Genomic DNA, 27,775 nt, shown 5'->3' with positions numbered 1-27,775 from the left:
TCTCACAGGAGCACATACTAACTGGACTCAGCACGTCATCACCACGGTTGATGCAGAAAGGTGAGCAGGCAGCTGAGCAGGCAGGCCAACAAACACGCCCGTCCCAAGCAAGGGGAATGAATACCAGAGCTTTGTGGAGTGGTATCAAGGTAAGGAAGCCGGTAAGACCTTGTCACAGGAGCTTAGGAGTAGAAGCTCCCGCCTCAGGGTCCAGACTAGGTAGGGCCTGAGGACCATTCTCAGTCTCCAAAGCTGAATGTTTCTGACAGTCTCCCTATACAGTCAGGATTGGCCTTGAACACTCAACCCCTGGTGCCTTGGTATTCTGAATGGTGGTAGCACTGGCCAAGGAAGGTGTGGAGTGCACACACAGCCATCCTGAGGCAGACCTTTGGCAGCAGATGAGGATGGGGATGCCAGGCGTCCCAGGGGCCCAACTGGACCCAGGTCGTAGACAACAGGTTTATTGGCTCATAGCCCAAACTGACAGCAAGGGCAGCAAGTCAGGGACAGACCTGGAAGCGTCCCTAGCTCAGCCCCTGGGGCCAGCCTGCTGCTACCAGGAGCTGAAGTCCCCAAAGCCCCGACTGGGCCTTTTCTTGGCCATGGGGATGGCGGCCGTGCTGGTGGACGGCTCTTCCTCTGCTGCTCGTTTCCTGAGACATGAAGAAAAATTACTTGAGTTGCCACGAAAGAACCAGGAGCCTATGCTTCCGAGTCCCTTAGCAAACTGCACACAGAGCCTTCCCTTCAAATCACCCTCTCCAGTGCTGCTCCCACACAGCCCTGCCAGGAAGGCTGCCTTGCAAGGCCTGCATGGGCCTCCTCCAGCTCCTTCCTCATGAGGCAGGCACCTTAGCCTTAGTCTCCAGTCTGGCCTGGGCTGCCCTTGCCATGACTTGGTCACCAGGAAGCACTATGAGGAGAGGTCCCAGCTTCTAGAGGATTCTGGGAGATGCCGCCCCCCTGCCTGCCCCGCCACCCACCCGCCCGCCGTTCCCACTCACGTGGCTGCAGGACTGATGTACTTGCCCACCCCCTGGCGGTACGTCTGAGGGCCCTGGGTTCCAGGCTGGGACTGAGTCATCTTGACCTTGGCCTCTGGAGCGGCTTGCTGCTGTGTCTTCTTCCGCTCCTGGGCAATCTGGGAGGGAGTCGAACTGTCTGAGGACCCCTCCTCTCCCCCAGCTAGGAGGAGGGCAAAGGCTGGCCGGGGCCCCCGGGGCGCCCTCCTGCTCCTAACCAGCAAAGCCATGCCTTGACTTGCTTGGCACCGTCCTCGGGGCCAACCCTGCCCCTTCCTCACCTGGGCGTCGGCCTCCTCGTAGGGGTCCACAAACACTGTGGTTGTGCAGATGCGCACTTCCTCCTGGTGGCACAAAGGCTCTGTGAGCAGGCACAGACTCCCCACGCAGCAGGGCTGCTCTGTCCCCCCTAGGCACACACCTTAGGACGGTCAGTTTTGGGGTCACTCTCCACATTCTCCATAGCTGTCAGCGTGTCAAATCCCCCAACAACCCTGCAGCAGAGGGACAGAGCTGAGGTGTGCTCACCATGAGGAGCACCGTGTGGCAGACTGTCCCCAAGTGCCACAGCAGAGACGTGAGTGGGACACCACGCCTAGCCAGGCTTGGGATGAGCCAGAGTCCGTGTTTCCATTCTTGTTTTCTGTCTGTTTGCTGAGGCAGGGTCTTCTATAAGCCAGGTTGGCTTTGAACTCACTAACTGAAACAGGCCAAGAACTAATAATCCTCAGGCTTCCAATTCTCAAGTGCTGACAGTACCAGTGTACCAAGCTCTTCCCCCACTAGAATTGTCAATTAAATTATATGCAAAAATACCACCTGGGCCTTTCTGGGAACATCTGCTGACCCTAGACTAGTGGATAAGGAGAAAGCAATGTGGTTCTGACTTGCAAAACGGTGCCCTGAGAGCAAGTATGAGCTACAGCTGCCTGGGTGTCTCCTCTCCTTGGCCCCACACACAGGCCAGGAGAGCCAACCTTCCCTCTAGAAATCGCCACAGTCCTCAGTGGTGATAGGAGGTAACAGCCAGGCCTGGGGGAAAGGCAGCGAGGGCCCGAACACTCAAGAGTGTGTGCTCTTACCGTCCAAAGATGGTGTGCTTCTTATCCAGGTAGGCGCAGGATCGGAATGTGATGAAGCTGCGGAAAGCAATGGAGGTGAGGAAGCAGCAGGTGGCCCACCAGCGTGCTCTAGGCCCGTGGTGGTGGTGACTCCTCAAGAGACGCCCTTCCCAGCTTGGAGCTTCCTTGGGTACTACTGCCCACTGCCTGTCTCTGCTAGGGCCACACAGGTAAATCCAGACCTCTGGCTCTCTGGAGAAAGCCAGAATTTGGTTGCCAGCCTCCCATGGAAGACAAGCGGGAGAGGCGGGTGGCTTGAACGGGTCATTAGACTGTCTGGAGGAAGGAAGTGGGTGAGGGACTCCACCCCACCGTGAGCCTGGCAGGGGCCGGGACTGAGTCAGGCTTGCAGGGGAAGTAGGCCAGTCCAGGTGTGTGCTGTCTGGGAGAAGCTCGGACTACAGACTGTAAACAGGTGACAGCGAAAGGCTGGACAACATGAGACAGAGGGGCGAGCACCTGCAATCCTAGCAGGAGGCTGAGCAGGGCCCAGCCTGAGCCACAGGACCTTCTCTCTGAATAAATCGAATGGAAAGCAGGAAGCATGCGGTTCCGTACCAGAACAGCAAGAGGACAGCGGCCTCCCTAACAGCCACGCCTTCTAGTGAGGCTCAGAAGGCTGAGTCTACAAGCTGCAATAGCAGGCCTCCTGAGGCCACCAAGCAAGCTCCAAAGACATCAAGCCCACACTATAGACACTAATCTCAGAATTCTTGTCACTGCTGTCCAAACAAGGACTCACTTGACCGTGCTGGTCGTGATGTTGCTATGGAACCAAGGATGACTGAGGCCTGTACCTCACAGGTGTGTGCCACATACACACTCCCACTTCTGCCTGGCCTACCATTAGGCTGGCTTATTTGGGCTCCCTTTCTGAAGGGGCCTAGGCTCAGGCTAGGTGTGGACTACTCTGGTTGGAATTGACTTAGGCCCAACACAATTTTTAGGAAGAACTCTTAGGTCCTTTGAACACCACCCCAGCAGCTGAGTAAAAATAGCTAGACATGGACTCACAACTGAGACTTGTTGGTGTTGGGCCCCGTATTGGCCATGCTGAGCACCCCACGGCCTGTGTGGGAAAGGTTGGGCCGGAACTCATCTTTGAAGGGCTTGCCCCAGTATGACTCTCCACCTAGAGCACAGAAGCACAGTCCGTGTCGGCCACGAGCCGAGCAGAGCAGTACCAGCGAGCCTTGGCCTTGAGGGAGCCTCCATGAAGACTCCTGGGTGTCAGGGCCTTCGATACAAGCTGACACTGCTGCCTCACCTACGGGCCAAGGGCTGAAGGCTTAAAGCTACAAGGCATCATTCCAACACATGGGTCCAAGGCATACTTGGGCCATGGAGCTGGAGGCTTGGGGGAAGATTGTTATGCCTGCAGGAGCAATGGGGGCGGCCTCTTGCATGACAGGAAAGCGTGCCCAGACCTCCTGAGAGCGAGCAGGTGGGTTCTTAGAACCTCACCTCCCTGTCTTATTCTGGTAGGACCCCAGGGCTTAGGAAAGAGGGACTGATACCGTGGAAAAAGGAAAGGGGCATGCCCAAGGTAGGCCAGAGGGCCAGCCACCCCCAAGTCTGAAAGATTACACACCCAGAACTTAAAACCCACTCCCTACCAGGCCCCGTAGAACAGCCACATTTATTATTCCAACAGAACAGGGCTGGCACTGGCACTTACCTGTGCCTGTACCTGTGGGGTCACCGCCCTGGATCTGCAAAAACAAAACCCAGTGAGGCTACTGGCTCTGATGATGCCTATCACCCCACACACCCTGCCGACTAACTGCACAGGGTCCGCACAGGCATGTAAGGACAGGGATCTCCTCTCCAACCCAGGTCTTCCTGGGTGAGCACTGAGGGTCCAGCTTCAGGATCCCTGGCACAAGATACACCTGAGGACACTGCTCCGCTGGCCACATGGCCTGGCCCAGGGTATCTGGAGCAGGACAAGTTCCTGGATGCTGCCCACGCCGTCAAGCATCTATGGCCACACCAACTCTACCACTCACCACAAAGTTCCTGATGGACCTGTGGAAGATGGTGCCATCGTAATACTGTTTCTTGCAGAGCTTGATGAAGTTTTCACAGGTTTTTGGTGTCTGCAAAATATCCCAACACTATGAGGCACAGCAGTTAGTAGCAGAAGCAGAAGCCATGCAGACCTTTGTCACAGCAGAAAGCTCCCTGTCTGTAGGCTTTGGCTCAGTCTGGCTGCTAAAAGCTATTCCCCAGGGTCCTACAGCCATATGACACACGGGCAACAGAGAATCAGGGCGCTATCCTAGGATTTACACATACACTTAGCAAGCAGCCAAGGAGGTGTCCCCAGGGAAGGAAGTCGGGGCTCTCAGGTGGAGTCAGGCAGGACTTCTTACAAACAAACAACCACAGCTCCACATTTAAGGCAGGACTACCGCGTGGCTCCAGGAACCACCTGGGGACAGCCACCACACTCACCAGGTCACAGTGCAGCTCTAGGTTAAGGTCACCCTTGTTGGTGTGAAGCCTCACATAGCCCTTCTTCTTCACAAACTGGTAGCGCAGTACATCTTCATCAATGACAGCTGAAAACAAGTCCTGAGCTCAGCACGTGCCCTGCACCCGGGACCCCTCCTCCATTCAGGCCCCATGGATGCCACAAAGACCCACTGGGGGCACCCCAGCTCTGAGAAGGAGGCAGGAGCCAATGCAAGTAAGCAGGAGGCCCGACTTATGCTTGCTACCAATGTGCATTCTGTCCCAGTGAACAAGAGGCAGAGGCAGCCAGTACCTGCTTCATGCGTGGTCTCAGGGACCATGGCAGTAGAGGTGAAGGACGCACTGACCTTCCCGGTGGAGTAGTGGGCCTGCAAGAAAACCATGTGCTTACACCCCACCATCCCCCTCTCAAATGCAGCCTCCCTGACCACCACCCGGAGGCACAGGGAGAGCAGGGAAGACCAGAGGAACAAAGGCCCCGCTGAGGGAGTGAGGCCTACTCTGCAGGTTCCACCTGTGAGTCAGGACTGGAGGACCTGCCCACCACACTCACTTCACCTTCTCCCACAATACAACTGCAAACGCACCTGTAAGTTTATTGCTGAAGGTTTTTTTGTTTTTGTTTTTTGAGGTAAGAGTTTCTGTGTAGCCCTGGCTGTCCTAGAACTCCCTCCGTAGACCAGGCTGGCCTTGAACTCAGAAATCCCCCTGCCTCTTCCTCCTCAGCACTTGGATCAAAGGTGTGCACCACCAACATCAGGTTTCTTAAAATTTAAAAAATGATTATGTCACCAACTAGGGTGGCTCATACCTTTAGTCCCAGCACTTGGGAAACAGAGGCAAGTGCTCTGTGAGTTCAAGGCCAGCCTGGTCCACAAACTGAGTTCCAGGACAGCCAGAAATACAGAGAAATCCTGTCTTGAAAAACAAAACAGCACATGCATGTCTGGTGCTCTTACACGTCAGAAGAGGAAGTTAGATCCCCTAGAGAGTTGTGAGCTGCTATGTCAGTATTGGGAAACAGACTCTCTACAAAGTCAAGTGTTCTTAACCACTGATCCATTTCTCTTGTCCAGGTTATTTTTATATACAACAGTACATGGAATAAAAGTACTTTTTTTCATCATACAGGGGAAGGAAAACAAAAGAGGACTGCTCTACAACTCAGTAATACCCAGAAGTGCAATGGCTGTGTTCAGATAGGAAAATTATAGATGAACTTTAATTTTCCACATCTTTCTGGATGATCCCTATGTGGGAAACTGCACCTTTGCCTTCCCCATGGCTCACGCTATTCTGACTCAGCCTAGATGGCAGACTTAGCACCTATTGGCTAAATGTAGAGAGGGCATGAGGCAGACAAGCCCGCTCGACCCGGTAAGGCCCAGGTAAGGTCGGAGACCTAGGTAGCTATAGCAACCCCAGCTCTCCATGCCACCACAGATCTGAAGCCCGCCTGTCTCTGCCCTGGAATGTAAAAGCTGCCTTTGGTAGCTTGGTCACTGAAACCTGTGTCGGGCCCATAGCACAAAGCAGCCCTATTTCTGAGGAGCCACTGTTACCACGAGACCCCAGCTTGTCAACCATTCCTCCACGGCAAGAGTGTGCTCCTCCCGTCTGATCTGTGTGGAGCCCAGTCACCCCAGCAGCCCTGTCAGCACCTTCTGCAGGACCTTCCCACGGCTCAGGGGCAGACCCAGGGAGCCCCGCCCACTCACGGCATTCAGTTGGTCCGCCTTCTTCTTCTCTGGTGGCTTCATGGTGGCTGCTAAAATCTCGTCTCCTTTGAACTCTTTGTAGAGCTCCTGTAGTGTCTCTCGAGTCTCCGCATTTGTATTTTTCAAATAATAAGATGGGTCTTGTCTGGCCTTTTCCTCATCTACAAAACAGTGTATCAGAACTGAGCAGCCGAGGCCCGGGTCTCAAGATGAGCTAACAGGAGTAAGACGAAGAAGGGCACATGAGAAGAAGCTACAGGTGAGTTGGTCAGGACAGGTTCTCTGGACTTAGCACAGCCGTAACTGACTGCCCCCGGCCATTGGGCAGCTCTGGTAGGTGTAGCCAGGGGCTGGGGGAGCACACAGAAGACAGACCCTGTCACAGTGCGTGGCCCCAGGCCTGAAGGATGTCCCTCATACAGTCAATGGGAGTTGCCCTCTTCTCTGTATTACCGATACTGCAACCTTTTCTCGATGTTTTGCTTTTGTAAATTTAGAAGTGTTTATTTCAAGGGAAGGAGGGCCACATGCTGCCAGCTATGCCAAAGGCTGTAACTTACTGGGCAGGGTACCGCCCAAGGCCTGGCCTCTGGGTCTCCCTGAGTTGTGTGTATGGCTCCTTGCTATGGTACAAGTGAGCTTGGACGCTTGAGCCACTCCATAGTATAGCGTGGTAGAGTGTGTTCAATGGTATGGACCAAGCACAGGAAGCAGGAGGGTCAAGGGCCCAGTCTGGACCCTAGACAAGTCTCATGTCACCCAGTCTCACCTGCAGCCCTCTGTCACTGTGCCCTGGGAAGAACAGAGGCCAACAGCAATCCAGAAAGCACAGTCCCACCCGAGCTAGGGAAGGGGAGGTATCGTGGTGTTTCCAAGGATAGTCAGCTGTTTCTCTGTCCAGCCACTCTGGAGCCAGTGTCTGGGCCCCAGAAGGAAGGGCTTGCCCAAGAACCTGCTCTCTACTCACAGCAGCCTCTCTCGGGTCCATACCTGGATCTATTATTCTCATGTTATTCTTCACATGGAAGAAGTTGCTAACATTGAATTTGTCCAGATTGGTGGGGTCCTGTGAGAAGAAGAGAACACTTACAATACAGCCGGACTGTGCCAAGCACCTCGAGCACCGCGCCGGGTGTGGAAGGCTGGCCAGGGGCCTTTGGGGAAGAGGCTGCAGCTGAGCTGTGAGGACCGGGGCGTGAAGCAGGGAAGGAGGCCGAGGCCAGGCCCTGACGGGGGTAAGCAAGGCGGTGCGAGTCCAGAGCGCAGACTGTTCATCAAGCAGTGTGCCCTGCCTTAGGCCTCAAAAACAAGGAGTGGCTTGCTGCCGGGACCGACCAAGCTTCAGTCAGAAAGGCACAAGCCACAGAGTTGTTTAACCCTGTCCTAGCCGATGCTCCTGTGGAGCTGCTGCTCTGAGGGCAGGGGTGGGGCCTGAGAAGCAGAATAGTGTCCTGACACCTGAGACAGTTGGGGGCAGGTGCAGCCCTCATACAGGAGCCAGAGGCAGGAAGGGATGGCACTAAACAATAGTTGGGGAGCAGCAGCCAGGGATGTTATGGTCTAGAAGACCACCAAGCCTGGTGAAGAAAGCTGGGGTGCTGCGGGAGCGCTGAGGGTCAAGGAGAAGGTGCTTCCTGTGAAGGCACTTACCTGCAGGGTGATGATGTCTTGCCTGGAAAAGGGCTCATCGGTTAACAGGTCCCTCAAGTTCTTGGCCTTGATGTTTAGCTGCTCCACTGCCTATAGCAGGACAGAGAAATGAGTTCCTCCCGGGCCCTGGCTCAGAGGTGAGGTAACAAGCACAGTCACTTGGGGTACACAGTTTCAACTGCTCTGTCTGTCTGGCAGAGACTAGCCAGACAGAGGCTGCTTCAGGCGAGAGTTCCAGCACGGGCTCTCCTGTATCATGCCCTGTCCTCACCCTAGACTGAACCAGGAATGGAGACAGCTCCTGTCCCTCCTGCCAACCTGGCACTTTCTCCTTCCTAAGAGCCTGGCCTCCTCTGGCCTCCCTTTACTCCCATGTTTGTTCCAGAGTCTGGTGCGTACTGAAGACAGGGCTTTTCGGGACACAAGGAACCCTTGCCTAGGCAGCCCAAACTGCCTGCCTGGGTTTGAAATCCAAAGGCCGCCAGAGTCACCTGACCTTTACTTTAGAGATGATGTCTTGTGCCGGAGGCTCTGGAAGCCACAGGACAGGCATGCTCACTGCTCCTGGTTCACCCTCAACACTAAGCCAGGCACCCGTGCAGGACAGGCCCAACATTAGAGTCCCACTCACTGCAATGGAGCTCTACCTCATAGGCGTAGACATTGCCAGTGGTCCTGATGGCCACAATATGGGTGTTGTCGGTGAACACGGAGTACAGCACTGGACAGTGGTACTGCCCTAGGGAGAAAGCACACACAGGGCTAGTGGCCCTCAAGGGCTTTGATTAAACAGTCATGATAGCATAGATCTTAACTGTAGCTGCCCAGGAAACAGGCAGAAGAACAGAGCCCAAGGCCAGCTGGACAGTGCACCACAACACTGTCTCAAAGTGAAATTTTGAAAAGGAGCAGCAGCAGTGCATTTGCCTAGCATGTGCTAAGTCCTACATCCAACAAGTACCACAGGAAAGGAGAGAGGGAAGAAGGAAGGTTGGAGGGAGACAGGGAGGACGGGACAGAGGAGGAAAGAGAGATGGAGGAACCAGAGTGGTCAGAAAAGGAAGAGGGCAAAACCTTAGGCCAGCTGCCAAGACCTGGGGACGCCAGGATGGCAGCCAGCCAAGCCCCATTCCTACACACTAACAAGCGCCTATTCATTTTACAAGACCAAATCCCTGTCTCCTTACTCAGTCTGGCAGCCTCTAGATGGCTCAGGTGACCACTTTGTCCTCTTAAAGTCATGCCAGACAGGACAAGGTTTATCTTTCCAGAGACCCTGTCTCCACCACTTTCCCCCTCTCCTTGTCTTTCTCTCCGGGCCTTCCTCCCCTAGCTCTCTACCTAGCTAGTCAGCCCCAACGTATGATCTCCCATCCAGCAGGGCTCATCTAGTGAGTCCCAATAGGCAGTGCGGTGGGAGAAAAAACTGTCATATTACCCACATACACCTAGACAGACTTCTAAAAATCTTAGTTAAAAAAAAAATTCACCCACACGAGCTCACTCAGCACACACACACACACGTACACACATACACACACACACAAAAGGAAATTTAACCACTTAACCACTGGGTATATATTGATGTGACCAGGGATTCTTGTTCATTTATTCTTTAAGTGTCACATGCTATTATTAAGACATGAGTCATTATATTTTTCTTATTATTTTGTTTCCTGCCAGGGTTTCTCTGTGTAGCTCTGGCTGTCTGGAACTAGCTCTATAGACCAGCTGGCCTTGAAAACGCAGAGATCCACCTGTCTCTGCCTCCCCATCTGAGATGGTGTCCACAGCGTTAGACTCCTGCCATGCAGGGACACCCTCCCCTCCAGCACACCACACTTCGGCCTGGAGTGTTTCCCCCACATCTTCATGCAGCTCCCCTTACCAAGTCTCCTCTTCCCTCAGGCCTGTCTGCTGCCCTCAGTGGGTGCCCTGCTGGTGCCCTTCCTTCCTTTACCTCTGTCTAAAACAGAGAGGACATCTGGTGCACTAGTCATCTTTTGCCTAGATTCTGCTCCCAACGAAAGCTTTTCTCATTCAGGGCTCCATGCATGCACGTTCTGCCACACATGCATGCACACACACCTCACCCCAGCTGCACATCTGCAGGAAGACAGTACAGGAAGATCTGCTCAATGTGAGATACACGACCTATGAACCCAAGGTACATCAGACGATGAAGAACAATGCCCGCCCCTTCCTCTGCTTGCAGCATGTCCCTGGAAACACACGGTGAGCACCAACAGCAAACTCACCCATGCCACTGTACCAGAATAAAAAGGAGACCCCTAGCCGGGCGGTGGTGGCGCACACCTGTAATCCCAGCACTCTGGGAGGCAGAGGCAGGTGGATTTCTGAGTTTGAGGCCAGCCTGGTCTACAGAGTGAGTTTCAGGACAGCCAGGGCTATACAGAGAAACCCTGTCTCAAAAAAACCAAATCCAAAAAAAAAAAAAAAAGGAGACCCCTTAGCCAAGAGCACAAAGGGTCTGCACAGGATGGGTCAGCCCCCAGGATGGAAGCACAGCTGCTGTAGCGGTGGCTGTGCTATCTGGAAGGCCGCAAGAGGCCACAGGGACTCAGAGTGGGAGGCTCCAAGCAGGCCAGAGGTGATGCCAGTTTGATCCTGAGTAGGAAATGCCTCCTAACACCCATAACCGGTGGGGCCAGCCACCCTGGGCCTTGCTCTGAGTAACCTCCACCTGCAGTCATGAACAGCCTCCAGCCTCAGCCAGGTATGGCTCATGCACGGGGCCCAACTATGGCACTAGCAGCTCAACAGCCTAACTGCCTTTACGGAATCAACCTAGCCTTACTCAAACCACCTGGACCTTCGAGCGAGAGAGCGACATCTGGAAAAGCAAAGGCAAGTGTCAGAAAGGAAAGAGAGGCTGGAGCTGAGCCTCTGAGGTAGAACGGTGGGTTAGCATGTGTGTGGCCCCATGTTCACCCTCCAAGCACAGGAGAAAAGAAAGAAATGCCTGTCTTAGACACAAAGGTGCTGAGAGGAGGAGCTCGGGGTCCGTGGGCCAGGCCTGGAGCTGAGCACACAGGGGTCCTCACCGTCACTGTTCTTTGCAAAGTTCAGCTTGATCAGAGACTTCCCATCAAGTTTCTGGAAGACATTTAATTAACAATAATAAATAAGGGGTGAATGCCCCACAATGGTGGCACATGCTTTTAATTCTAGCACTTAGGAGGCAGAGGCAGGCAGATTTCTGAGTTCAAGGCCAGCCTGGTCTACAGAGTGACTTCCAGGACAGCCAGGGCTACACAGAGAAACCCTGTCTCGAAAAAAAAACCAAATAAATAAATAAATAAATAAATAAGAGGTGACGTAATAATACAAAGGCTGCCAAGACACAGGGACAGAACAGAAAGATCTCCACACAACTGACCCTCTGCAGCTCATACAGAAATGGAAATCTCTCTGGGAAGTCTCCAAGACGCAGCCAGGACTCCTGAGTCTGTAGAGTGGTTCAGTGGTTGCACTGGTGTGTCTGTAAACCCCAGGCTGTGAGATCCCCAGCTTTATAAACACACAAACACCACTATGTAAGGATAGTCACTGGCTGAATAAGGAGGGTGTGGACTGAAGCCTGGTGTGCATTTCGACAATGTCTGGACTTTCTTGTTGGTACCAGCTACCAAACCCAGGCCCTTATATGTATTAAGTGTGAGCCCTGGCACAGAGCTCCATAGCCGGCCCTCCTGAAGGCCTGACTTCTGAAATTCTAAATTCACACAGGACACTGAGGTGGCCTTCTGCTTCGCACAAGCCAGTCCCTAGAACCCACAGGAGAGGGAGAACCACCCCTGAAAGTGTCCTCTGCCCACATTTGCACCATGGCATTCAAACACCCACATCATGTTATAATAATAATAATAATTAATAAAGGCACTAAGTAAAATAAAAACAGAATGAGTGTGTCTATTACCAGTAGGGAAGCCCAAGAATAGGCTCAGCTGGTGAAGGTGTTTATCACTGAGCCTGACCTACAGAGGAAGAGAACTCCCACAAGCTGACACACGTGCTCTAAGCACTCATGCACACCGCATATATACAATAAATGTAACGAAGCTGGTGAGAGCACCTGTGTATTCTGCTTATACTATGGTACAAATATTTTTTAAAGGCAACAACACTGAAAGTGGAAAGGGCTGATGCTATTGCTCACAAGTGCTCACAAGGTAAGGGCCACGGGAGGCTGGCAGCATGCCCACAGATGAGGAGTGCAAAGACAGAACGCGTCCTAGGGGCTCCATGAACAAAGGGAATGGCCCTCGCTTCTAGTTGTGACTGAAGTAGAAGCTCTATGTAGCTCGGAGGCTGTAAAAGACAGCCCAAATGCCACCCCACAGGTTAGTCTTAACCACTTTTATTTTGGGATTGGGAAGGGGAGGGTGGGAGGTGCCAGAAAATGTAGACCAAGCCTCCTGCAAATCAGCAGGCAAGGTGAGTGCTCTACTACTGAGCTGTAACCCAACCCAAGGGTTCTCACCAGGAGAATGCCGACCGATCGCAGGCTGAGAAGCGAAAGATTCCTCCTTTGACCTGCTCTAACAGGAAGGCAGGGTCACCTTACTAAACACATTAAGAGCTCCCTAGATCTAGGTGGAAATGTTCCTCTAAAGTTTATAACCCCCAGAAACCTGTGGATGGGACCTTACTTCAAAACTGGCCCTTGAAGGAGGTAATCATGTCAGGACTGGTCACTGGCACCAGCAGTCAAGGGGCCTGGCCCAGACCCTGAACGAGGCTCCACCAGCCCTACAGCTCATCAGGCACTGACACTACTCAGGGAGCTCTTGCTAAACTGTGCTGGGTGACTGCTGACATCCCCACCACCGTAAGGACAACTCGCTCAGTCAGTCTCCACAGTTCTCTCCTTTCTCTCTGCCTCTCACCTAGACAATCACATGATTCCTGACTGTTCCCCCTGGGGCCACTAGGCTTCTCTGAGCCCCTTCCTGACAAGTCCAGAGCTGTCCTCAATACAGGTCAGGTAATAACCCTGCCTGGGCTTCCAACCCACCCAGACTACGTCTAGGGCCAGGAAGGTTTCCCAATATGACATCTAAACACAATCATCTCTCTTGTCCTTAGGACCAAGCATAACAGCAGCTCTGGAGAGTCACCTCAGCCTATTACCTCCCTCTCCTCTCCATCTCTCTGTGTCATTGCAGTGACACACCTGACCTGACTGCACCCTTCCCATGACAGACCCAGCACATAACAAGTTGGTGTCTTAACAGGTACAGCTGAGGGCTGGAGAGATGGCTCAGCGGTTAAGAGCGCTAACGGCTCTTCCAGAGGACCTGAGTTCACTTCCCAGCAACCACATGGTGGCTCACAAGCATCTGTAGTGAGATCTGGTGCCCTCTTCTGGTGAGTCTGCAGAGCTACAGTATACTCATATACATTCAATCAATCAATTTCTAACATGGAGCACTGGGCCCACAGAAGGAAAGGAGACAGATCTCTGAGACACAAAGGGACCAAAGAACTGGAGGCTTATTAAATGTGTGGAACCTGAGACTAGAGAATGAGCTATAATCTGGAAATATGACAAAGCACTTACTTTTGACTCAGTGGTCCTAGAATACGTTTATGTGCTCAAGAAATGTGCACGGGGCCGGTCCCTGTACTTCTGCTGTGACGGGGAAGTGACAGACGTTCAGTACAGCCTAGCCACAGACAGACACTAGACCAAAGATGGCACGGTGTATACAGTCACTTGCCACCTGAATGCATAGGTAGGAGGAGAGAACTGAGTCCCACAAGTTGTCCTCTAACCCTGTGCCATGGCAAATGCGCACACAGAGATGTACATACAAGCTTACACACATGCTCAAAATTAAGCAAATAAATGTAAAGCCCATACTTCTTAACCAACAGTCTCACAGGAAAGGCTGTGCTTCCTGTACTAGCACCCACGAGACTCCAGCACCTTGTGAGCACACAGAGCGACACAGGTGAGTGATCCACTGTGACCCAACTCAAGGAAAACCATGCAGCCTGACACGGAGGCTAAGGGAGGACTGTTGTGAGTGAGAAGACAACCTGGGCTGCAGAGTAAGACCCTGGCTCAAGCAAAGAAAGGTAGAGACAATGGTGTCCATCCCAGGAGGTTAGTACAAGACTGCTCAGGATACCAAAATCCATAAATATTCCAGTGTCATAAAACGCTGTAGCATTTGACCAGAACCTACACACATCCTCCCGTCATCCTCAAGCCATCCTGACTGCCTGCTACCTACCGCAATCTAAATGCTAAACACATAATCACTTTCTGATACTGCTTAGGAAACAATGACAAGAAAAAGCATGTAGATAAGTTCACATACCATCTCCTACAAATGCTTCTTTATGAGCATAGCTGACGGACTCCAAGAACAGTGAGCAAGGACAGCGTGCCACCTGTACACTCAGATGTGTGCACACACAACAACAGTTCTGGAAAGCACAGGACTGTCGTTCCCAGGTTCTCTGAGCAGTTCTCCACCACTGAGAACATGAGAACTGCACAGACAAAGCAAAGACAGGAGCAGGAGCTGGGCGAACTCTGCATGAGCACCCACCTCTCCACTGCTGGGATTGGTTCCATACTTCTTAAGCCAGGGAACAATGTTCCTGATGGGAAGAGAGAATGAAAAAGTGTCACCAGGGGGTTGGAGAGATGGCTCAGGAGCGAAGAGCACTTGGTGCTCCTGCATAGAGCCCACGCTCCCAGCACCCACGACATGGCAATAACAGCCATCTGTAATTCAGTTCTAGAGAATCCATGTCCTCTCCCAGCGCCCGTAGGCATTGCACAAAGTGTGCTGCACACAGGCACGCAGGTAAAACATCCACACACATAAAATGAATCTTACAAAAAGGAAAAGAAAAAAAAGATCAGCAGGGCACATAGTGCTCAGCCTCAGCCTCAGTGGAGCCGAGGCCTTGGAGCTGTGCCTGCGAGAGTGGGGCACCTGCAGCAGCACCCCACTGCAGGCAGGAGGGGTACCTAAAGATGGGGTGTGCTTGCAGACTCGTGCTCTCAATACACCAGCGCTTGAGCACTAAGAATGTGCTTTTCCTCTGAGCTACACTTGGCATCTGCACAAACTGTACTGCAGTTACACATAAGCAAGAATGTTAACTGGGCAAAAGGGCAAACAAACGTGAGTATATCTATACAACAGAATACTGGTCAGCTCAAAAATTATACTGCGGCCACACACAGCTGTAAGCCACGCATGGTGTGAACTTAGCTATTTGTGAGATTTATGAAGTGGGAAGTCACTCGAACCCAAGTAGTCAACACCAGCCAGGGCAATACAGTAAGAGTCTCCCTCCCGCTGCACCCACCAAAGAAATCTGTTACAGGTCCAAGAGGGCATACACATTCACTGATCCTGCATAGTGAGATCATTGTGGTAAATTGTTCTATTGAAGTATTTTCTTTTCTTTTCTTTCTTTCTTTTTTTTTAATTAATTAATTAATTAATTAATTATTTTAAGTACACTGTAGCTGTCTTCAGACACACCAGAAGAGGGCATCAGATCTCATTACAGATGGTTGTAAGCCACCATGTGGTTGCTGGGATTTGAACTTAGGACCTTCAGAAGGGCAGTCAGTGCTTTTAACCACTGAGCCATCTCTCCAGCCCTTTTTTTTTTTTTTTAACAAATTTTAGAAAAAAATGTAGACTCTAAACCAAGCTTAGCCGGAACATAAACCAGGGCGCAGTGCTTCAGAGCATAGTGCAGGACTCTGCACCTCTCCGTACAGTTCTGCTTTCAGCAAGCAGAGAGCAGCTAGCACATCTCTATTCCACATCTGTAAACACAGGGCCTCTAAGACCTGGGGGAGAAGGACCCATCCCCACTCCACTGCAATAGTGTCTGCCAGCCAGTACTGCACTGCCTGCTTAGAGGTCACTTCTGCCATGTCCCTAAAGGCCTGGCTGTGCCTCCCAGTCACCACACAGGCTCACCTAGACGTCACTGAGATTTCTACAGACAAGATTTTAGTAACCGTAACCCTGCTTAGAACCACAAACTCTACACTGCTTTCTCTAATTGGTAGCAAGAATCCTGTCCTATTTATTAAATCAAAATTAAATATAGAGTACTGGGGAGACAACTTAGTGGATAAAGTATTTTCTATGCAAGCATAAAAGCCTGAAATTTGTATTTCAAGAACCCATGTGAAAGCCAGACACAATGAGGCTGGAGAGAACTCAACAGTTAAGTTCCAGAGGTCCTAAGTTCAATTCCCAGCAACCACATGTGGCTCAAAACCATCTGTAATGGGATCTGATGGTGAGTACAACTATAGTGCACTCACATAAATAATAAATAAGGAACAAACAAACAAACAAGCAAAGAAACAAACAAACAAAGAAATCTTAAAAAAAAGAAAAAGAAAAAGAAGACCAGCTGAAGCCAGCACCCATCTGTCACTGTAGTCGAGCTGGAGGCACTCAGACAGGTGGAGCCTGTGGGTCAGCCAGTTAGCTGACAATGCCAACTTCACTGACAAAGTCTTGCCTCAAAAAAATAAGGTGGAGACGGGCGGTGGTGGCACACATCTTTAATCCCAGCTCTCGGGAGACAGAGGCAGGCAGATTTCTGGGTTCGAGGCTAGCCTGGTCTACAAAGTGAGTTTCAGCACAGTCAGGGCTACACAGAGAAACCCTGCCTTGAAAAACCAAAGGAAAAAAGAAAGCCTTCCCCACCCCCCCTGCTCCCCCAACACCCCCACCCCCACCCATGAGGTCAGCCTCTGGCCTCACATACACACGCACCTTAACACAACTGCACATACATACACAAACACCATGTACTCGGGTGGGTGGGCAGACACACACGCAGACACACACACACACAAATAAAACGAAGAAATTAAAAAATTCAAGAGTAAACTCACAGCAAGTCAAAAACGACACCTTCTGGAGTGCAGACTGGGTAGACAAAAGGCTGGAGAGAGAGACTGAAAAGAACAGAGACCCCTCATCAGTTTCTAGACACACTGAGCATGCTCTGGTTCCCACAACCTTCCCCAGAGTTGCGAGTACCCTCTGCCCCTGACACCACACCACTAAGGATAAGCCACTGTCCCAGGAAGTGCCTCAGCACTTGGGGCAGCAGCAGACCTCCATGTCATGTAAGAGAGAGGTCCCTCATGGTGGCCTTAAAGAAGCAAGACTGAGATCCCTCTCCAGATCCTTACATCCCCAGCACCACCCCCCCATTCCAGGGTTTAATGAGGCCCCTGGGTGTACTGTGCCTGTACACCACCCTGATGCATGCTGGGAACACGGACTGGGGCGGACGGCTGCAGCAGCCTCAGCTAACACAGCTACTCTTCACTGTGTCTGCAGCTGCTGTGCTGCCTGTGCCACTGCTCAGCTTCCTTTCTTGGTCTCAAACCGTTAATTCTAGTACTCTGGAAGCGGAGGCAGGTCAGTCTTCTTGAGTTTAATGAGTTCCAGGTCAGCCAGAAGCCAGAGCAGCAAGCAGACCCTATCTTTATTTTTTTTTAAAGATTTATTTATTTATTATATGTAAGTACACTGTAGCTGTCTTTGGACACACCAGAAGAGGGCATCAGATCTCATTACAGATGGTTGTGAGCCACCAGGCGGTTGCTGGGATTTGAACTCAGGACTTTCAGAAGAGCAGTCAGTGCTCTTAACCACTAGCCATCTCTCCAGCCCAAATAGACCCTACCTGAAAAAAAACAAAACAAGGACTGCAGAGATGGCTCAGCAGTTAAGAGCACTGACTACTCTTCCAGAGGCCCTGAGTTCAATTTCCAGGAAACCACATGATAGCTCACAACCATCTGTAATGGGATCTGATGCCCTTTTCTGTACTCATATTCATAAATAAATCTTAAAAAAATAAAAAAACCAACTTTGGCAGAGTGGAGTGGTGCATACCTTTATTCCCAGCACTCAGGAGGCAAAAACAGGTGCATCTCCATGTTTGAGACCAGCCTGGTTTAAACTATTTTACACACACACACACACACTATATATATATATATATGATAAATATAGTGTATACACTATAGTTCCTGGACAGCCAGGGCTACAGAGAGAAACCCTGTCTCAGGAAAAAAAAAAAAAAAAACACCACCACCAACAAAAAACATTCCCTTGACTATAACTAGCTAGTAGGAGGCTGGAGTGAAGCAGCAGGGCAGTTCCACAGATTATGGTGTTCCCAGATATCTGGAAGGGCTAAATTCCCCATTAGTAATCCACCACAGATCAAAGGGACCCGTGGGTCAGCGGCCTCTGTGCTCCCTCGAGAACCAAGAGCAGAAGCAGTGCTCCCTCAAAGAGCACTCTCAGCAGCAGGTCCGCATTCCAAGAAAGCTGGTGACACAGGAGCATGCCTCCAGGACCAGCACAGGCTTCCTGGGGAGCAGACGCGGTGGGCCCAGTTTCTACTTTAAACCCCAACTCGGCCCTGCACGCGGTCTGCCCCCCTCTCCCCCCCCCCCCCCCCCCCCGTCCTGTGCTCGGCCCTGCACGCCGTCTGCCCTGTGTCCTGTGCTCGGCCCTGCACGCCATCTGCCCCGTGTCCTGTGCTCGGCCCTGCACGCCGTCTGCCCCGTGTCCTGTGCTCGGCACTGCACGCCGTCTGCCCCGTGTCCTGTGCTGCAGCCTTTCTGCCTCTTTCAGTGCACTGTGGCATCTGCTGGCAGGACTCAAGTGAGTCATCTAACATTCAGATTAGAATCTGGGAAGGAAGGGACGGCAACCACACAAGACTGCCCTCTCCCTCCCTCCCCCTTCCCCACCTCCCCATGGGAGGAGCAGTGGGTGGTGACAAGCTTTCACAGCAGCCCCTCAGCCCAGAGATCAATATGCCCCAAAACAGCCTGAGAGCATAGCATCAGAGCTTCTCTCCCCTTCCCACTAATACCTGCGTCCCAAGGAAGGAAAGGAGTGCCTACCAGAATCATTGCTATCACTGCTGCTGCTACTACCTAAGCACAGGCATCACATTTCAGCTGTGCTGCTTTCCAGAGGTGGCACAGGGTATACGCGCCTCTTCTGGTCCTCTCAGCCATAAAATACGCTTGATAAGGGTCGACCCAACCTCAGAAGCTATGAATGAAGCTAAAACACAAAGCTGGTAAATACAGACACAGTAACAGGAAACACCCATGCACTGGCCTCATGGCTGGGTTTACTTTCTCCCAGCTCAAGGGATCCTGGGAGGCACAAACAAAACCCTGCATGCCTCTCAAAGGGCCAAGTTCACACAAACGGCACATGCTCAGCATCCTGAACTTAAAATTCAAAATGTTCCAAACCCTAACTTTCTTATATCACATCAGGCTTCAAAAAGGCTTGGGTTTGAGGATATTTTACATTTTGAATTTTTCAGTTCAAGGATGATCAACTGCCTATGCAAATATGCAAGGATGGAAGCCTATAATCCTAATACTTGAGAGGTAGCAGCAGGAGATTCAGGAGTTCAAGGTCAGCCCAAGCTATAGTTAAAAGACCAGACCTTAAAACACACACACACACACACACACACACACACACACATTTTGGGGAAAATGATAGTCAACCAACCAAAGCCAAGGGAAAATAGAAGGATTTAAAGCTCTCACCTGCAGTGGTCAAAAGGTAAGCGGCGAAAACTTGTCTGTGTGATATCTGTTTAAGATGAAATAAAAAACAGATAACTGATTTGGAAAATATTTCATCTATGTATACCTACCATTAAAACTACATAGCTATGACAGGCATAGTGATGCACTCATTTAATCCCAGTACTTGAGAAGAAAACAGAGACAGATGGATCTCTGTAAGTTCAAGGCCAGCCTGGTCTATCCTGTCTATCTGGTTCCAGGATAGACAAGACCTTACACCCAGAAACCCTGTCTCAAAAAACAAAAGACAAAACAAACAAAAAAGCTACATTACTAGGAATTAAATCTTTTATTGCAGTTGTTCGAGGGAGAAGTGTGTTATGTGTTGCTAGAGATCAAACCCAGGGCCTTATATATGCTATATGCTAGGTGCATCACTGAACTATACCTCCAGGCTCTACATTAAGAATCTTTTGGTATGCCGGGCGGGCGGTGGTGGCGCACGCCTGTAATCCCAGCACTCTGGGAGGCAGAGGCAGAGGCAGAGGCAGGTGGATTTCTGAGTTCGAGGCCAGCCTGGTCTACAGAGTGAGTCCCAGGACAACCAGGGCTACACAGAGAAACCCTGTCTCGAAAAAAAACCAACGCCAAAAAGCCAAAATAAATAAATAAATAAATAAATAAATAAATAAATAAATAAATAGATAGATAGATAGATAGATATATAGATCATTAAATATGTTAATAACTAATATTAATATTAATGATATTAAATATTATTTAATGCAGAGCCTTTTTATTATTTGCTTTTTTGAGACGGGATTTCTCTGTATAGCTCTGGCTGTCCTGGGATTAAAAGCATGCACCACTATACCTGGATTCACACAGCATCTTTTGATGTGATGAAATCATAAGTCAAGGCCATGCATGTTAGCTCATGCTTTTAATCCCAGCACTTGGGAGTCAGAGGCAGGCAAATCTCTAAGTTCAAAACTAGCCTGGTCTACAGAGTGAACTGCCAGAGAGACAGGCTACACAGAAAACTCCAAAACACACACACACAGAGAGAGAGACAGAGAGAGAGAGAGAGAGAGAGAGAGAGAGAGAGCTAAAGAAGGCTCAGTGCTTAACGCTCTACTGCTCCTGCAGAGAGCCCACATCCCATCCAGGACCCCATGGCGGCTCTCAGCAGTCCACCGCTCCAGTCCACAAGACCAGACAGGCAGACACAATACTCATACACATCGAATAAGTAAATCTTTAAAAAGAAAACATGAAGCAAGAAGAGTGGAAGTCCATGCATGTCATTCTAGTTCTGAAGAAGGTGACATAAAAAAATTTTAAGTTCAAGGTTTGCCTGGGATACATAGTATAGGCTAGCCTGAACTACAAAGTAAAACAAACAAAATAAATCTCAGAAGGCCAGCAACCTGGCTCAGTGGATAAAGGCTCTTGCCATGTAAACCTGACCACCTAAGTTCAACTTCTGGAACCCACAAAAAGGCAGGACAGAGTCAAGTCCACAAAGTTGGCCTGTGGCTTCCACACTGGTGCAATGGCATACCCAGACGAGAGTCATGTCATATACCCAATAAGAAAACCCTAAATTTAAAAAAAAAAATACTAAAGACTGACTGTAAATGTAGCTCAGTGGTGGAACATTTGCTTAGCATATTAGCCTGGATTTGATCTTCTCCAAATTTTTGAAAATGTAAAAATACAAAAAACAAAACAAAACAAAAACCATATATTCTTGAGCTGGAGAAGTATCTTAATAGTAAAGCATTTACCTAGCATGCAGGCACAAAGCCATAAAGTTCAAAAACAGATGGGCTGAGGAATGTATACAATATTTTTGTTTGTTTTTCAAAGCAGAGTTTCTCTGTGTAGCCCTGGCTGTCCTGGAACTCACTCTGTAGACCAAGCTGGCCTCGAACTCAGAAATCCACCTGCTTCTGCCTCCCAAGTGCTGGGATTACAGGCGTGCGCCACCACCGCCCGGCAGAAAATCTTTTTTAAGGCATGTATTCTTTACTAATTATTACAACTGTGGCTCTGAATTCCAGCACTAGTGAGGCAGAGGCAGAAGGATCTTGAGTTCAAGACCAGCCTGAGCTACATAATAAGACTATCTTTAAAAAGAGAAAAAAAAATATATTATAGGGCTGGAGAGTTATCTTAGCAGTTAAGAGCACTGGCTGCTCTTTCAGAGGACCCAGGTTCCCAGCACCCACATGGCAGCTCACAGCCATCTTACTCCACTCCAGGGGCTCTAGCACCTTTACACAAGCATACATGTAGTGAAACACAAATAAAATAAATAAGTCCTTTGTCTACAGCCTTGGCAACTGTGAGTATTAACCTTCCTTTTTCCCTCCTATAAGGTTATAGCACTTCCTAAAGAAAAGGGCCATTTCCTCCTTTTTTTTTTTTTAATTTTTACTAATTTTTTGGGGGTTTTTTTTTGGTTTTTCGAGACAGGGTTTCTCTGTGTGGTCCTGGCTGTCCTGGAATTCACTCTGTAGATCAGGCTGACCTAGAACTCAGAAATACGCCTGCCTCTGCCTCCCAAGTAAGAAAAGGCCATTTCAAGTTATAATTTTAGAAACTCTCCTCTAAGATGTAAGTATACGCTATGTTGAGTATGCGGCCTCTTTTATTAACCATGGACTCAGTCTAGCTATCTACTGAAATGTCAGTGTTCTGGGTCACGGAAGACGGCATTTTTCAGAACCACCAGCATCCCCTTACCTGGCTTCCTGCCACCATAGAAATGAGTGTACTCAGCACAGGTGATGTACCTGAGGAAGACAGAGTATAAGTTACTGGGTCCCCGGAATTGACAGGACAGAAGCTGCAGAAGTAACTTATGACAGAACTCCCACTCACTTGGCAAAGACACATTAAACATCTGCAGTGTCCGGCACTTAAGAAGCACACGGGATGGAAAGATAAAGAGATATCCACAGTGCTTTGTCCAGAAGGAAATTAACTGGATTTATAGACTATCTGACAGGAGGAAAGGGCTAGGCGATCAAAGCTCTGGGGAAGCCCTTTCCAGGAATAACACAGAGGCTGGAGCAGCACACGCTGAATCTGTCCCAGAAAGGAGATGGCAGAGGAGAGTGTGCTAAGGTATGTAGAGGCAGAGAGACACAGCAGCAGTGAGCCGGAGATCCAGGCAAGTACTCTGCGTTTGCCTAAGTGGTGGGAGGCCGGTGGGTGGTTTGGAGCAGAAGCCAGACATGATCTAACGTAGCTCCAGCTTCTCTGAGCAGTTGTTCTACTGTGTTAGGATGAGAACTGTCTTCAGTGTATATACAGTAAATCAAGGACCCACTATGTAACCACTGGGCTAGGACAGGAAACGACAGGCTTAGGTGTGAAAAGCATCGAGTTCCCTTTTAGTATACTAGTTTTGAGAAAGCTGTAAGTTTTACAAGTGGAGACGTGAGGAAAAGCTGCCGACTTAGTGCAAGAGACTCTTTGAACAGATCCACGACAGGGATGGAGAGACACCCACGAGGTCTGGAACAAGGGAGGGAAGCCCAGCGAAGAGGAATGAAATAGAGACCATACGCGGATAAAAATACAAAGCGCATGTAAGATCCCACCAAGGGCTAACTTTGGAAAGGGAAGAAGCCCAAGGACTGAAAAGCTGGATCTGACAAAAGTATCCTTGCAAGCCGTTGGGGGCGGGGAGCATCTGGCTATCCTAGTTTGAGGAAACAGAAAACAGCAAGTACAGCAGCAAATGGGAGGGGAACATGGAGCACGGCCCGCCAATCTTCAACTAGAAGACTGTCGCCTGTGTGCAGACTGGCAGGCTAGAGCCAGTTCGAAGCGGACCTGGCTGTGCAAGGCCGACAACCAACTCCAGGGGCAAAGCTCGCTTGCAGAGGGAGGGCGGCAGGGAAAACCCCAGAACTAAGTTAGTCCGGCCGCAGAACGCTCCGGCCCGCGTAGACTGCGCCGAGGGACGATACCGCGTCTGTGAGAGCTGAGGCTTTCAGGAGATGACGACCTTCAGCACGGCGACGAGCTGAGACTAGAGACTTACATCTTGTCCTTCTGGTGCTGTCGCTTCCCCATGGTGGCGATGAACCAAAGAAACCACAGCCGACACTAACTCTGGCGCCTCCGCTTTCTCAACTACTTCCGGAGCTTGACGCACCGAGTTCCGGAAGTTGGTAGCAAGCATTCTGGGAATTGTGGTTTCCAGGTGTCCGGGTGCTGGGTGCAGGCACCGTGCTAGACTGACTCTTGCTGGCTTTGAGAAGAATACACTTCCTGTCTCTCACCATACTGCGTTGCCTCCCCGAGGCCCTCAAAATCTTATCTATGTACTGTCTGGCTACTTGTTCAGTCCATGCTATGCTAGGAAGACTCACTCAGACCTGGCCTCCTTTGTATCTAAAGGCCTTCAACCTTTCCATCCTCTCCAAAGCCACGCCCATCTGTATACTCAACTATTTTTCTCTCTTTCAGCCCCACGCCCTTCAGGCCCATCAGCTGGCGGATGACCTAGCCTTCTCAGCTCCTCCTGTGGCCAGATCCTCGCTGCTCTTCTCTCCTCTGTTTGTTGTTGTTGTTGTTGTTTTGGGGTTTTTTGTTTTTGTTTTTGTTTTTTTTGGTTTTGGTTTTTTGGATTTGGTCTTTTGGAGACAGGGTTTCTCTTTATAGCCCTGGCTGTCCTGAAACTCACTCTGTAGACCAGGCTGGCCTCGAACTCAGAAATCCGCCTACCTCTGTCTCCCAGAGTGCTGGGATTACAGTCGTCAGCCACCAACGCCCGGCTCAAAGAATTCTTGAGCTCCCTGTCATCTGTTCCAAATCTTTGTTGCTAAATGACTTGTTCCACACCCTAACTGTTGGTTTTTCTACGCAAAGGTCCATCTGCCTGCTCTGCAACACAGGTCACCTGTCTGCCCGCCGCGTGGGCCGAGGGGATGCGGTGGAGATGTGGGCCACAATGAGATACACCAGGCCAAACAGTTCCACATGGGACTTTAAGATGAGGAAGGGGTACAAGGATAGCACTGCTGAAATGTGATGCTTGTACTTAGGTAGCAGCAGCAGCAGTGATAGTAATGATTCTGGTAGGCACTCCTTTCCTTCCTTGGGACGCAGGTATTAGTGGGAAGAGGAGAAAGAGGGGAAAGAGGGAGAGAGAAAGAGAGAGGGGGAGAAACGCTGCCCAGTTATATACGGGTGATGACGTAATTACAGGTAAAGGTGGGCCATTGAATTCTGGGTATATGGCGGCTGTTGATTTGGCAACAGACCTATACACTGTCCTAATTGTCACCTTATGACGTCACCAACATTGCTGCATTTCTTCCATTAGAAAGAAAAAGGGGGGGGGACCCGATGATGAAAAGGAGTGAGGGCGCCGTGTCTCTTAAACTACTTCCTGCTGTCTAGGGGCGTTGTCAATTTCAGGGTGTAGCTGACTTTCATCATCAGGGTCCACCTGGTGCATGTTGGCATCAGGTACGTCTGCGGACAGTGGCTCTTCAGTGGGCAGTGGCTGGTAATTCTGTAACAGAAGCTGAATAATAGTTTGGTTAGAAATTTTTTTGCATTTGCTGTTGGAGGAATGTAGAAACAAGATTAATTAGGCAGGGAGCAAACAATAACACCAGGAAGATGACTAGAAAAGGCGTTACAAAAGGGAGTATCCATTTCCATATAGGGTTTTCGAAAATGTCAGAGCTGGAGGTCTCAAGATCTCTGAAGTTCTTTATGACTGTCTGAAGCTCCTGGATTTTGTTTCTCACTATCCCGGATTGGTTGACATAGAAACAGCATTCTTCTTGGAGGAACAGGCAAAGACCACCTTCCTTAGCTGTTAAAACATCTAGGTCCCGCCGGTTCTGAAGCACCACGGCTGCCAAAGAATCTATCTGCTTCTGGATAGTAAGCACAGTTTCAGTCATTCCCTGGAGATCGCTTTTAAACTGGGAAGTGAATGTATTGTATTGGGCCAGAGAAGTCGTTATTCCTGCCACACCAGTACCAACAGCTATGGCTATTCCTGTAGCTACCAAGAGTGGCACGATCTGAACTGCTCTCTCACGTCGAGCAGCTACCATATTTATAACTGGGATTGGCAGGGGCTCATTTCCCTGGATCACTCCCACCTCAGGGAAAAGGAGTACCAACGTGCAAACTCCTGACCAGCTGGCAGGTAGGCGATGATATACCTGAGTGCCACAAAGAATTGACATGTTCTGAACTGCAGGGCATTGTGGCAGAAATGATATATCAAGGCTTATGGTTTTATTACAGTCTAGGGAGCTTAGTGCTCCTACAGAACGTGTCCCAGAGGTCTTAAATCAGTTTGCCATGCCAAAGAGAGGGACAGAGGTAAGGTACGGAGTCATGGTGACATCGGAGTCAGGACAGCTAACAAAAGGTGAGGTAAGGTTATTTGGCAGTATCACTGGAGAAGCTGTAAGTGACAGTTTTGAGTCTATCCCTGGGGGTACACATAACCAACAATTTTTAAAGCAACCAGGGCTGGTGACATTAAGGAGCTGGTATGCTGAGGTCAAGGTTTGAAGCAACAGGCGAAATGACAAGTTAGTGCCATTTATGAGGGGTGCTGTCAAAGAATCAAGGACCTCAGAGGAGTGTTTAATTATCTCCCCTACTTTTTCAATATCTAGGGGTTGGGCGATTGAGATATACTTTCTCTGAATATGGATGGTACTTACTGGGGAACTGGGCTGGTTTTTACAATAGAGCTTACCAACAACTCCTGTTTCCCACCTGGAATCCCACGGGTCTTGTATGTAGAAGAAAAGTGTCTTGCGGTGTTGATAGAAGAAATGATTGACCCGTGATCCTAGCATATGTATCTGACAAGACCAATATGGGCAGCCCCCATATTCGTCTGGCCATGTTTTACAATAATCTTCTGTCTGGTCAAAGAGAAAGCAAGTATAAAGATCATAATACTTAGATGGGATAACAGACACAGGGATGATCGCGATTTGGATTGGTTCCTGACATCCGGCTATGGAGCAGTTTCCTGACCCTATTTGGAAAGACTGTTTGTTATCTCTGGGGGTTTCTTGAACCTCGAATCTCCAGATGTAAGGACTGCCCTGGATGGAAATGAAGAACAGCAGGGGTAGGACAAGAAACCCATGTCTAATCCAATGAGGTCGAGCTCGGCTGCCGGAGTGGAGTCTCATGTTCTGGAATTGGGGACAAGGTGGATGGTCTCGATGTCCTCCGGAGCTTAATAGAGCACAGTCCTGTCAGGGTTGACGTGTATGAAGAAGAGTTATCTTTAGGTGGAGGGATGAAAGGTTTAAGGTGAGATAGATGGACCCAATGAGGAAATCCTTCGAGTTTAGCAGCTGTAGGGGTCAAGAGAATCACCTTAAAAGGGCCCTTCCATTTGGGAGGGGGGGAGGGCTGATGATCTGGGGGGGATAAGAGGACTTGGTCTCCAATGTTGACAGGTAGTGGACTGGAGACAGTCTGTGGCCGAGGTAGATGGTGGTCAGCAAAGTCCCATAGGAGAGAGCAAAGGTGGCAAAGCAATAGGGTGAGTAGGTGGTCTGGGAGGGGAGAGCATTTAGGTGAGAGACCAGGAGTTAAAACTGGACGTCCATACATAAGTTCAAAGGGTAGGATAAGAAGAGGTCACTTGGGGAGAGCTCGTAGCCCGAAAAGAGCCAGAGGTAGGCGTTTTACCCAGTCAAGGTGAAGTTCCTGTGATAGCTTAGCAAGAGTAGTTTTTAAAGAGTGATTAGTTCTTTCTACCTTACCTGAAGATTGAGGATGGTAAGGAATGTGAAAATGCCAAGGGATGTTTAAGGCCTTAGATAGACTCTGAGAGATCTGGGAAGTAAATTCAGGACCATTGTCTGACTGAAGGGAGGTTGGAACACCAAATCGGGGGATGATCTCTCGGAGGAGGAGATCAGAGACTGTCTGAGCCCTTTTGTTAGTGGTGGTAAAGGCTTCTACCCACCCCTAGAAGGTGTCCACCAAGACCAGGCAAATGGGTAAAGTCAAGTTGCCAGTCAGTTCCAAGAAGGGAACCTCTAGCCTGATGGGTAGGGAAAGGGGTTCTACGATATCTTGAGTTGGAATCTGACATCTAACAGATTTTACAAGAAGCAGTGATAGATTTTAAGAAATTTAAGTCTTCAG

The 27,775-nt window shown here is 50.0% G+C and overlaps 1 protein-coding gene across 2 annotated transcripts; it reads right to left on the bottom strand.

Moving 5' to 3' along the window:
- Nucleotides 1-448: 448 nt before the first annotated feature.
- Nucleotides 449-23,774, bottom strand: Ppil2 (peptidylprolyl isomerase like 2). 2 transcript variants are annotated; one of them, XM_052158277.1, is made up of 20 exons: nt 23,664-23,774; nt 22,355-22,404; nt 19,622-19,667; nt 16,913-16,975; nt 14,577-14,628; nt 11,058-11,109; nt 8,640-8,731; nt 7,993-8,082; nt 7,333-7,408; nt 6,343-6,503; nt 4,917-4,992; nt 4,604-4,710; nt 4,156-4,245; nt 3,825-3,858; nt 3,161-3,278; nt 2,108-2,164; nt 1,447-1,519; nt 1,307-1,369; nt 1,008-1,144; nt 449-656 (listed from the first exon to the last, which is right to left on the bottom strand). In XM_052158277.1, exons 1-20 carry the CDS (start codon nt 23,693-23,695, stop codon nt 557-559), a joined length of 1,569 nt encoding a protein of 522 aa, XP_052014237.1. In that variant the 5' UTR covers nt 23,696-23,774; the 3' UTR covers nt 449-556. The 2 variants fall into 2 exon arrangements, with proteins under 2 accessions (XP_052014237.1, XP_052014238.1); XM_052158278.1 differs by lacking the exon at nt 16,913-16,975.
- Between the last annotated feature and the right edge of the window lie 4,001 nt (nt 23,775-27,775).

The sequence above is a fragment of the Apodemus sylvaticus genome, chromosome 15 (genome assembly GCF_947179515.1).
Source record: "Apodemus sylvaticus chromosome 15, mApoSyl1.1, whole genome shotgun sequence".
Lineage (NCBI taxonomy): Eukaryota > Metazoa > Chordata > Mammalia > Rodentia > Muridae > Apodemus > Apodemus sylvaticus.
Note: the sequence above shows the minus strand (reverse complement) of the source record. Positions and strands in the feature narration are given on the sequence as shown.